The sequence below is a fragment of the Thalia democratica genome, chromosome 1 (assembly GCF_965202585.1).
Source record: "Thalia democratica chromosome 1, ktThaDemo2.hap1.1, whole genome shotgun sequence".
Taxonomy (NCBI): domain Eukaryota; kingdom Metazoa; phylum Chordata; class Thaliacea; order Salpida; family Salpidae; genus Thalia; species Thalia democratica.
In genome coordinates, this window is record NC_139165.1 from 70513886 (window position 1) to 70526896 (window position 13011).

Below are 13011 nucleotides of genomic sequence, written 5' to 3' on the forward strand. Positions count from 1 at the left end.
TGTATTCACAGATATGTATGTACTTGTACACTTTTGGAAACTGCTACATACTGCTTACATATGATTAATAAATGTTTTTAGTAGATATAAGATACTTTTTTCTACTTTATTCTCAAAAGTATTAATTTGTTCTGGTATAATATAATAAGACAATAAACATAAGTTTATAATTTTAGTAATTTGCATAAAATTGACATGAAAAAGTACTAAAATATTTCTACAGAGAGTAATAAATTAATAATGGATGAACTACAAACCAAACAACAACAAAGATTACAGAAGGTAATTGTTTTATTTGTAGTAGATTAAACTCATGACGTCTTAATTATTTTAATTCCCTCTTATTGTTTTGAAACGATAATTGTTATTTCTTAATTGTATAGCTTTAGCTGTAATGTACTTTTATTATCAGTAAAAAAAAATGTTTCCAAAATGAACTAAAAAGAGAAAATATTGTACAAGAAAAGTCTTATAAATCATTTAATGTATTTTATCCGTTTGATACTATCTAAAAAGTAATAATGTAAAATACATATATTTATTGATGTTGATTAAAAAATGTTAATTCTTAAAAACTAAAGTAAGAAGTTTATTTCGAGTTTAGTATTAGTTTAAAGATATACTTACAATTCCAACCCGCAATCAAAAATCACACGCGCACAACTCCTAGTTTAAGGGCATAGGGGGGGTAAACACCCTTTTTTGGTTTTTGATCTTATTTTATATAGTTTTTACTAAGCTACAAGATGCTTTTTACAGATTTAAAAAGTTCAAAATATTTTTTGAGATATAGCCGGTCAAAGTCAGAGGCAAAATAGGATCCTTATGAGAGGCGCAAACTAAAACGTCAAATAACTAGAAATCACTAAAAATCTATCTCCTCCTACGTTTTTTGAGATAACTACCTCAAATTTTCAGGAAATGTTCCTTGCAGTATTTAGAAATTTATGTCGGAACAAAATAAAAAAATAAAAATTTATAACAAAAAAACAAAAAAAAAACTGTTTTTTTTTTATTTTTTAAAAAACTTCTTCCAACAGAATTTTCTAAATATATCAAGGAACATTTCCTAAAAGTTTGAAGTAGTTATCTCAAAAAACGTAGGAGAAGATAGATTTTTAGTGAAATAGTCTATTTTTGCCGTTTTAGTTTGTGCCTCCTATAAGGATCCTATTGTCGGCTTCGACTTTGACCGGCTATATCTCAAAAATTATTTTGATTTTTTAAAATCTGTAAAAAGCATCTTGTAGCTTAGTAAAAACTATATAAAATAAGATCAAAAACCAAAAAAGGGTGTTTACCCCCCCCCTATGCCCTTAACTTTAAGTATACTTTAAAAATTTTCATCATTTTTACAATTTAATTTAAATATATAAAATTCTGATCTGATAAATCCAAAAATCTAGTATTTGGCAGGGTTACATAACAATTCAAATTTGGAAAATTCAATTTCCTACAACTCAAATTCTTGTAAAATGTTTTAAAGACTAAATCTCCAAAAGTAATATATATTTTTAAAAATGAAAAAAGCAGTTGTAGATCTATTTATTAAAATTATGATAGTAAAAAATAAACTAAAAAATATATTAATACCATATTTTAAAACTAGCTTAAGAAATATCTCAAAAAATATTTAAAATTTTACAAAATGAAAAAATGGTCTGTAGATAATAATCAAACGTACATTTTTTGTTCTTTCAAGTATATTTTTGTTTTTGAGTTGTGGCCCTTTAATTTTTACTTAAGAATTTGAATTGTAGTGCACCAATCTGGCCGGATTCAGGTCTAAATTTATTTTTTATTTAGGATCAAGCCGGATCTTATTTTGAAATTAGGATCCTATGAAATTTCAAAAACTTCCTGTAACATCTAGTCTAAGTTTCAAAACTACCCTTAAATTTTGCTAAGCCACTTTTTCTGCACTTTATCATGAACTCAAGTGTATTTAGTGTAGATGAAAAAAAATCTTTACTGATCTACCAGATCCATATCATTAGAATCTGGTAGAATCACCTTTTCCACAATTTAGTCTTATTTTATTGAATTTTAACAAAGTTACAAGTTGCTTGTAATAGATTTTTATAACTCCAAATAATTTTGAGATATAGCGTCAAAGTCGGAAACTATAATAGGTTACTTATGGGAGGCACAAGGTAAAAGAGCAAATTATTATAAAAAAGTTATGACAAAAAAAAACAAAAAAAAAATTTTTATATTGCAAGAAGGAACACTTCCTGAAAGTTTGAAGTAATTATCTCAAAAAACGTAGGAGAAGATAGATTTTTAGTAAAATAATCTTTTTTTGCCCTTTTAGTTTTCACCTCACAAAAAGAACCTATTGTAGTCTCTAACTTTGACCGACTATATCTCAAAAAATATTTTAATTTTATTAATTTGTAAAAAGCAACTTGTAGCTTAGTTAAAACTCAACAAAATAAGATAAAATTGTGAAAAAATAATTTACCCCCATAAAGAAGATATATTTTTAATTACAGTTTTTTTTCATTAAGTCTTCATTTCATGTCAACCTAGTTTTAAGATTATCTTAGAACTCACTATATAAGTTATATAATAAAGATATCTTGTTTTTGTTTTTTTAATCATTTTTTGTATAACTCTGTTCTATTTCAAAGGTTCAGGAATGGCTAAAGAAGGAGCTGGGAGAAGTTGCAATTTTTGAGGTGAATGATGAAACATTGGACTTGATTGAGAAACAAATTGAAATGTTTGATGAATTTCAGACTGTTTGCGAAGACAAGAATACTGCTTTTGAAGTAGAAAAAAAGGATTTTGTTGCAGAAAGTTTGTTTTTCTAGTTTACAATAGTAGTCAAATAAATTTTAGTAAACCTATTTTATACAGCTGATCTAAAGTTTGTTGCTTGTCATACACTGTGGAATTATTTATTATGCTTATGTATTTTAAAAATTAAATGGAAAATGATAAATGGTTTAGTCAGGGTTGCCACTCGGTCAGGAAAAGTCAGGAAATCAGGAAAAGTAAGGAAAAATTTTAAAAAATGACAAAAGTCAGGAAAAGTCAGTTAAAAACGGGGGGTTTTAAAAAAAAGTCAGGAAATTTTATAAAATTTAAAAAAAAGTCAGATTTTGTCAGTTTAAATTTACCAAATTCTTTGTTTTCCAAAACCTTCAAATGGTAGAAATTAATCGAAAGTCCTTTAAAGTCAGAAAAAAATTCCAAAATTTTCCTAGAAATTTACAAAAATATTTAATTTTATTACCAATGCCTTCATCTTGTATAAATTAGTAAAATATCCTTTATAAAATTACAAAAATTTTCTATTAACATATTGAACAAGTACCCTAGTTGAACAAGCAGATTTTGTAAGCTTTTTAGTATAAATGATCTGTAGCAAGGACAATTCCATAGTGAAACTGATATGTACACAAAAGTTTATCTAGCATAATTTTAGAATCAAATTGTTTTTTGTTTAAGTAAATAATTAAGTTCTTTATAACTAAGCAGTTAGTTAAGTATTTTATGTAACGAGTTAATGTGTATACTTTACCTCTTTATAATTTTTTCAAAGTAGTTTAAATTTATAAAGTAAGTTATAAGAGAGGTATATGCCAAGATTAAGTTTACTTATTATTCGTATTTTTTGTAGAGTAAGTTAAGTATTTAAAGTTGATAAGAGTATATTTATTTGTTACAAATTTTATACTAAATGTTAAGAGTATATATTTTATACAACAGATATATAGTTTACTTTTTTATGTCTTTTTTTTACAGTTACTTAATTATATTCTTTTTTAATTAATTTTTAATTTAAGGATTTTATATTAAATAGTTTGGGTAGTATTTTATTAAACTTAGTGAACAGTTTATATAAGTAAAGCATGTTTTAAGTAAATACATAATGTTGTTTCGTTTATTTAAATACATTTATGCTAGGAAATACTAAAAAATTATGTCTTTTTTCAGACAAGCTGTGTTCATAAAGTAATAATACAAGTATTTTGCTGATAGAGCTGTTTATTACAAATACATCAATCATACACAAATGGTTCAGTTTATGTGCTTGAAGTTTGATGATAGAATTCAGCAAAAAACTGTTGTTTTTAACCTGTATTAAAACTAGATTGAAAGCTTTATACAGTTTCAAGTGTTGGTTATGTATTTTAGAATAAGTTTAATTTAAGAGTTTGATTTAGAAAAGTCAGGAAAATTTTAATAAAAAGTCAGGAAAAGTCAGGAAATTTTTCTCAGCTTGATCAGTGGCAACCATGTTTAGTTTTTTTGATAGTTGGAGGATTTCAATTATACCAATATAAAATTTATTATTCAACAAAAGTAAGTTGTGTGCTTACTTTACTTTTTATGAAGTATGTGATAAAATAATTTTATTTAAAACGAATTTCAAAAAAAAAAAAACTTTTCTAAATAATTAATAACTTTTACTTATTCACTTTATTTTTGAGAAATGATTTTTTTTTGTTTTTAGTTATATTTAAACAGTCATTAAATTGTAAATTTGTCAAACCAGTTCTTAGATATTTTTTTATTGACTTGTGATAAATTCTCAAATTTGCTTTTAGCAAGTTTAAACCTTTACTTTTTTGTTATTCTATACTTAAAGTATAATTATATGTACTTAAGTATTTTAATCTAAAGTTCGTAACCAATTAAACAGCTCAGCGGTTGAAAAAGATGCTGGCAATATTGGATGTGGACCCTGACAATCTGAGTACGGAAGGTCAGCTAAACATGCAAAGTTTAATTCAATCCTCCATGGAGCTCGAAGTGAGCAAGCCTTCGTTGGAGTGCTGCGTTGAAGCTGCGACTATACTGCAGGAGAACATCTACCAAGCACAAACTGATCACAAGTGCTTCGATCAGCAGAAGTGCCAGCTTGAAAAAGAGAAGGGAAATCTTGAAGAGATGAGGGATTTCATTACTGAGTCCGTTTATTTATGTTGAATACAGCTTTGCTATTATAGATGAATATTTTAAAATTATGTTTAATAACGGTTTAAAGTACATATATTTCTTTTTTGGTCACTAATATTAAAATAAATTGACCAAGTACTTAACAGGTATAGAAACAAAGATTAACATGTAATAGGACTTTTTATTTGAAACTTACTGTTTATCTTAACCTGAGTTTATCAACTTAATTGTTTACCGTTTTTTCATAGGATCCTTTAATTTCTAGATTTGTATTTTTTTATTTTATTACTCAATACGTTTTAAACTTTAACTCAGTATAATTGTAACATTCTATTTCTACTTGATTGTTTTAAATCTGTAAATTCAAGCAGCTAAGTATTTATTGACATTTTAAAGGTAAAATTTTATTTTAGTTAAAATTTAAGTTTAAATTTTTAAAACTGTTGTTTTGTTTTGTTTAATTGTAATTTAGAATTAAACAAATTTTATTTAAGTTAAGATTAATTTGAATAATTTAATCATAAATTGTTAATCATTTAAATTGATAAATTTAAAACTGTGTGCCACTAGACTAACTTATAATGTTTTTTTAAAACTATAACTTAGAAATGTATCAACTTAGAAACTAATCCAAGTTTAATTTAACTAATAACAAACCGTATTTGCCAAAGCTTCAAAATTCTAAGTATTTTTTATAAAAAGAAGTTAAACATATTCAGGTAGCATATAAAAAATTATATTATTGCAGTTTGTACAATGAATTAGAAGGAAAATTAAGCAACGAAATGAAAAATGCAGAAAAAATGAGACAAACTGGAAAAAAATTAGATATAAAGACTCAAGAATACGACAAATCTGTTTCAAGGTTGCTATGCTATTTTTTCAATTTTCAGTAATCATAGCAGTTTTACATAAATTGTTATAAGTTAGATTAATTTTTGTCCTTTTAAAAATTAACTATTATATAACTTTGTTCTTAACTAAAGTACCCATATAAAAGTTTCTTTGATTATATTACTTAAGATTTTTTTTATCTGATCCAATTAAAGATAACCTCTATAGTTTTTGAAACTCATTTCTGTGTTAAATTTAAGCTTAGATTTGTAAATCTTTTATATCACAATCTTGTGAAGTACTTTAGAGTTGGTAGATTAAATTCTGGCACTTATATCATGTTAATAAAAATTAATATTATGTTAAAATATGAATTTGTTTAGTTTTAGACAAAAAGTTTAGTATTTAGTATGATTTTTTTTAAGTTCTTTACTTAAGGAAGCTAACAAAACTAAGCAACTGAATATTTTATTTCTTGTCTTTAGTTTATACTAAATTTTACTTCAGCTTAATTGAAAAGTTAAAAGAAAACGGATTCAATGAAGCCATCAAACATCCGAATGTTCTAAAATTATTTGAAGAAGTTAAAGGCTTGGAAAATAATTTAAAACCGATAAAGCTACAGTTGCAAGCCTACCAAAATTTACCCATGGTTAGTTGTATACACCAATGCTTAAATATAGTTTAAAAGTCCCCAAAAAAAATTTCTATAACTGCTACAATTTTCAGTGTTCGTATTTGCCTCTAAAAATTATTAAATAATTGTTTTGGCATGGTTGACTTCAAAAATAAAAGAATAATTTAACTTATAGAGAAGAATTGTATATTCATTTATAATTTTACGTTTTTTTTACAAAACGGTTTTCTGAAAGTTCTTTAACAACAAATTTTTAATATTTGTACTTTATTGGCTCTTTATAAATTTTTTGTTTACTAAAATACATATATCATAATGAAGCATAAATGTTTTTTATAGTTATATAATAAATCATAGGACGAGGACGAAGCGAGAAGAAAGTTGCTGGAGAAGAAGTCGGAACTTCAGTATGTCACCAAACAAGTTGAAGATCTACTCAGCGATATCAGCATTAATCACCAACCTAATATCGGTTGGTTGTTAAGATTTGCGTTAAGAAAAAATAAAATAAATGAAATTATAGCTTTATAAGTAAACTTTTAGGTAATAATTCTTTAAAACTTTTCTCCACTTTATCACCTTACATCTTTTTATTAAAACTATTTTAAACAGAACTCCCAAGTCTGGTTATCTTTTATTCTATGCTAATACTTTCTATTTACTATTAATTAGTATGTTTTTTTTACTAATGTTACTTTTTATTTGATGCTTAGTAAAGAATATTACCTTTTAAACAAATCGTTTACCTCAAAAAGTAAAATTATGATGTTCCAAAAATCTTTAAAATTATAATATTCCGCTAAGAAACTATAACTCAGTCTTAATTTTTTTTTTTTTGCCTAACATAAGTAACAGAATTCTACTTTAAAATTCTTGCAACTCTTTTTTGAACAGAGATATATTTACTACTAACATTTGATTTTGGATGAAACCTTAATTAGGTTAGCTTTTAAACTGATGAGAATATATTTATAACTTTTGTCATATCTAATAATGCAGTTTATATGACACATACCTTTTTTCTGTTTTTTTTTTCATACTTCAAGGTACATTTATGATAATAATAAAACAGACAGAAGAACAGACTGGAGTCAGACAAATTTTAATGTAGAACAGGCAGTTCAGACCAGCAGTTTCAATGTTCAGAGTAGATGCAATAATTTATCTAAAACCCACGTTAGATTTCCACCTACCCCTAAAAGAAGTTATTTTGCTTGTTATATTGAAATAAAGAGTTTTTATCTTAATGTTTATCAGTCTAGGTGAAAGTTTTATGTTTTTTAGATTTAGCTTTGTTTTTTTGTTTTCTTTAGAGGTTAGTAGTTTTTTGGAAAATATTTTGATAGTTAAGTACAAGCAACAAGGTATTCAGTCAAAAAGGTTGAAAGATCTTTCAATCAAAAAACTTTTTTTGTAAAAAATTAAGAAAATATTTTTTTTGTAAAAAAATTAAAAAATGTTTTTCTCAGGTAAAAGTCCATGTCCCTCCCGCTCGAGCCCGGACAACCAGCGACACATTGTGCCAAGATACTCGAGTCCCGACAACCATGTACGCCATCTGCCCAGACACAAAAGTTCGCTGGTGGCGGCGCACCGGGGACAGTCAAGTCCAAGCTTGAACAAGACCAACATTCACCAAGTAACCAATATGAGCTCCTACCTCGAAAGTTCGACTGTTATGAGCGACGACTCGCTGATTTCTGATTAAGTGCTTAACAATTTGAATTAGTAAATCAGCTATTTTGTAGTTAATAGTACTTAAGTTTTTAAGTGCCAAGTCATTTGCAAAGAATATGTTTTTAATAATTAAGTATTTTAGGTTCTTTTAATTACTCTTAAGAGTAAACTTACAGGTTTCTAAATATCAATGATATCCATGAATTTATAGTTCTTGTTTTTCAAACTGGTATCAGCGTTAGATTTTATATAACTAACTTTTTCCTCTTTTTAAAATACTAAATGTTCTAGGCCATGTGTTTAAATGCTAAAATTTTTCGCCTGTTTAGAAACCTACAAAAAGATATTTTATTTAATACTTTTAAGATCTATTTTAATTGTTAGATTTTCAATATGGTTTTTTGTTTAACAACTAACTCAGGTTACTCAAAAATAACAATGTATTAGAGTTGTAGTTTTTGATTAATTTCTCTTGAAAGTTTAGTCTATTTCATTTTTAATACAAAATTTATGTTAAATTACTAAAAGTATAAAGTTTTAACGGAGTAAATACAACCTGATGGCACATTTTTATTTTACAAAAATTCTGCTAAATTTCCTTTTATAAAATTTAGTTTTCAGATTTATCGCTTTAAACAATTACTTTTCAGCACTGTCATTTATATTACAGTAATTATATATGTAATTGATTTCACTGCTTTTAGATTAACTTAATCTTTGTGTTTTTCAACTGTTAGTTAATTTTTATTAAATTATTATATTTTTATTGATAATGGTAGTAATTTTAAAAACTAAAAGTGGCTAATAAGGCTTTTTTTTCTAATACATAAATCTATTAATAAACAGTTTATTGTACTTGAAAAAAAATATTGCTGAAAATTCCAGATTAATCTCAGAATATTATTAGCTAAGAAACTCATGACTTAACTAAAAAGTTTAAATCTGAAGTTACGATTATTGTAACTTACTTTTATATACTGCAACTCAAGAAGAAATATAATTAAGACTAATTGGTTTGATGAAACCATTCTATTATAAATAACTAATTTTATGTTACTCTTAAAGAGTGAAAGTGTAGTCGTTGGAACACAAAGAATAAATAAAACATAAAAAAATTTACTTTTTATTAAGACTTAGTTCTTAGTTTTTTTTTGATGATGATAAATAGAAATCTACTTAAAAGTTTAGACTTGAATAAATTCTGTAAAATAGAAATATTTGAAAATAAAAAGTTTTGCCATCAATAGTTTATCAATAATTTTTATATAGCGCCAATGTAAAACAAAGACAATAAGTTAAACTTCAATGTTTTTAGAATTGTTATTTTTGTGTGGATACTTTTATATGAATACCTCGTAATTTTAAAGCAGAAACATAATAATTTTATTACGTTGTGCATGTTTTGTAGTTTACTTTTTAAGTTATAAAGTTTATATTTGTCTCTTAGTTTCAAAATTTTCATAGCCCATATTAAATAAAATTGCTGTAGGTTCTATTAAAGTATTAAATAAAACTTTTACTATTTTATAGTACCTCTTCGAAATTTTTGAAACCAATTACAAAAAAAATATAAACATGTTTTACAAAATTTACAGACTTTTATATTTTACTATTATTGTTAGCTTATTGTCCAAAGCGTCAAAACATGAGCCAGTTAAAAAATTATAAACACAAAAATTTTTTTTACATAAAATTAGTAAACATGAATTAAAAATTTATAAATGATCACAAAAATACTAGTCATATAAATAAACTAAAAGGTATTTGTTTTAAAAATTATTTACAATATTACAAGTACGTTAAAGAAAATAGTAAAGTATATCAAAAATATAATTTGTGTAGTTAAAAATTTTTGAATTAAGAACATTATCAATAGACAGGGTAAAATAAAACATAAATTGAGAACGCTTAAAAATGTTTTATTATTCTTTTAGGAACAGTATTAATTACAAACCGGACCTTATCTATTTAAAACAATGATTGGTAGAGAAAAGCAAAACAGTTAACCTATAAGCCTTTCTGATCAATATTACATTTAAATCGAAACTTTTTCTACATGCAGCTATTTATTTTGAATGCTTATTTCACAACTCAACAGTACGATAAAAACAAGTTATGCTAAACAGTGAATATTTCAATGATATCTGCATGTGTTTTTTGTTAACACCTCTCAATAATATTACGAATAAGTACTTATTCGTAAGGTGTGAAAATGGACTGTAAACTACCTGTGGTATCACTGTTAGCTGTTATAAGAAAAAAGCAATGAGCTCAAGTCTTCAAATACTTTAGTTAAGTTTTAGCATTCTATCCAGGTAAGAGACATTGCATCGGTAACTATTAATAACTAATAATAAAAACTATTCCGGTATACTTTCTTTGAACTAATTCCAGATGATTAATATATTTTTTATAGTATATAGGCCAGATTGGGGTGTTATGTTCCAACTTAAGACAAGTTTTTATCACATGCAATTGTTTAAGAATAGTTATATCAGTAGACTTGAAAAGCTGTAGATTCAATATAGTAGTTCCATAGAGCAAAAAAAAACTCCAAGATCTTTAATTTATTTAGGATGTTTTTTTTGCTAATTTTAAAGATTTTAGAACATGACAATTACTAAAATACAAGTTTTATTTATTTTAACCTATGGTGAACTTTATTTAAACACATTTATAAAAATTTGCCAGGATCAAATTCTGAAACGATATCATTTATGTAAACTTTGAAAAGTGGTTCAATAACTCCTCCTTGAGGCACACCACTAAAAATGTTTTACCAATCACTACTTTTGGGTCCTTCAATGAAAAACTCTTTGAACTAATTAAATATGAAATTTTTACTGGGATTTTTTTTTATTGAGGGAAAAAGTCGAAAGCTTCTTGAATATCCGTATAAACTAGTTTAGTAGACTTATTAAAAAAAAACAAACAATATAGTAATCAACAAAAAAAAATAGTTAAGTATAACATTAACGAAATCAATTGGTCAATTAACAAAATAAAGACACTTTAGAAATATATTGTTTTTGTTTACTTAAGTCTGGTTTATTAAAACAAAAGCTTATAGTTAAATTATTAAAATAGTTAATAACTATAAATCTAGAACTTTCAGTTATATTACTCTAATTAAAACTTATTAGTTTTTAAAAAATTTATTGTTTTGTTTAAAAATGTGTTTTTGCTTATGGTATTCTACAGTACGTTTCTGAAGAAAACTAGTGAAAATATTTCAACACGTTTAAAAAACATTGAGAGTATTTTACTTATGTACTGATAAATTAAAGACAAGTAAATTTTTATATTTAGTAAATAAATTTACCGTTTGATAAATTTCTCACATTCTTATTATTTTATCTTTTAAATGTTTAAGAAATTTAATTGTATCATCCATGCTTGTAAAGAAGATTTACAATTCAAGACAGTTTTTTAAATAAATTAAAAAAATGTTTTAACTTTTTGTTAAAATTTTTTGTTCTAGAGAAGACATTAAACTGTATCTGTTGAGCATGATTCAATTACCAAAGGGTTTTTTTTGTACACTAAGTCCTTAGACCAAACTTTTCAAACTTTTTTTGGTCTTTTAAAAAACAATATGATAGTATAATAACAATATAATCCTTACTATATTTTTTTTGAAAAGATTTATTAAAAAAAGAAGCTTTATCAAGTAATAATAGAAATGATGGAAAGTCGTTTAAATTAAACAACGAAGGGAAAAAAGATCCAAATTAAGCTTTGATTTTACAAAAATGTAAAACTTTTTTTGTTTATATGTCTGCAAAACTTTTAATTTTTGTTAAATATTTTCAAAGCTTTTTGATATTCCACTGATTTCAGTCGGTATTTTTAGTCAATTGTTTATCACACTTACATTTTTGTAGATTCTTTTATTTTTATCTTAAAACTATTCAATTAAAGAAGGATATTGTTTTGTTTTTCTCTATTTTTCCGCTGATAGGAACAGTTAGTTTGAATGAATGTTTTATCAATCCTTATATATAACGTTAGTTGAACGACAATAAAAAAGTACCAATAATTTTGGTCCAAAGACTTGGTGTACAAAAAAGATCTTTTAGTCATCGCGTAATACACCACGGACACAGTTCTTGTCCAGGACTTATAAGTATAAAATAAAACTTATGTAGAAATTATGAATTGTTATAGAGTAGTTTATTATAGAAAATTTGATCCAATTAAGTAGTCTTTAACATTGTAAATTCTGTTTTACAAAAATCTAGGTAAAGTGTTTCAGATGTTGGTTTTGTACTGTTATGAATATTCATGCCAAATGAAATAAATGTATGGTCGTTAGTATCGGTCAAAATTAAACCAAATAAATGAGGTCTTATTAAATTAGTCTTTTTATTAGAAGTAATCAAAACAAGCCATTAAAATATTTTTCACGATACTAAACTCGTTTGCACACCTTGAAAACCACTGGTTTAGTTTTTGATATTTAATAACTTTTTTTTTCTACAACAGATGTAATTTATATTTCAAACATCGACTTTAGAGACGTAGAACAAAGTATTTTTCTTAACATTAAATATTCAACTTAATGTTTGCCGTTTTAAAATGTATTTAGAACAGGGTTTCCCAAACTTTTTTTTCAAATGACCCAATTTTAAAGATAAAAAAGTTATGGCCCCCTCCAACAAGATTTCTCAAAAAACTACCATTAAAGTAGTTAACGGCAAACGCTTAAGACCTATTTTTTGCTCTTCATCATCAACTCCAGAATATCTAGTAAAATTTCAAATTGTTTCCTTATGGCCCCTTTAATGCTCATACCCCCTCCCCCTTTGCTGCTTATGATCCCTTAAATTTCTGTAATGGTTTACAAGGTAGCAACTTTGGGAAATCCTCGTAAAGAAGAATACTATGCGGAGTTTTAGAAAAATTAAATTCACAATGATTAGAAATAATTTTTTTAGCGTCTTGTGAAAGAA

General features: G+C 25.3%; 1 protein-coding gene across 1 annotated transcript; it reads left to right on the forward strand.

Moving 5' to 3' along the window:
- The first annotated feature begins 227 nt into the window (after positions 1-227).
- On the forward strand, positions 228-8391 carry LOC145846203 (HAUS augmin-like complex subunit 1). Its single transcript, XM_082953119.1, has 7 exons — positions 228-282; positions 2634-2802; positions 4655-4922; positions 5660-5776; positions 6253-6397; positions 6740-6854; positions 7852-8391. Exons 1-7 carry the CDS (start codon positions 241-243, stop codon positions 8088-8090), a joined length of 1095 nt encoding a protein of 364 aa, XP_082809245.1. The 5' UTR covers positions 228-240; the 3' UTR covers positions 8091-8391.
- Positions 8392-13011: the final 4620 nt, after the last annotated feature.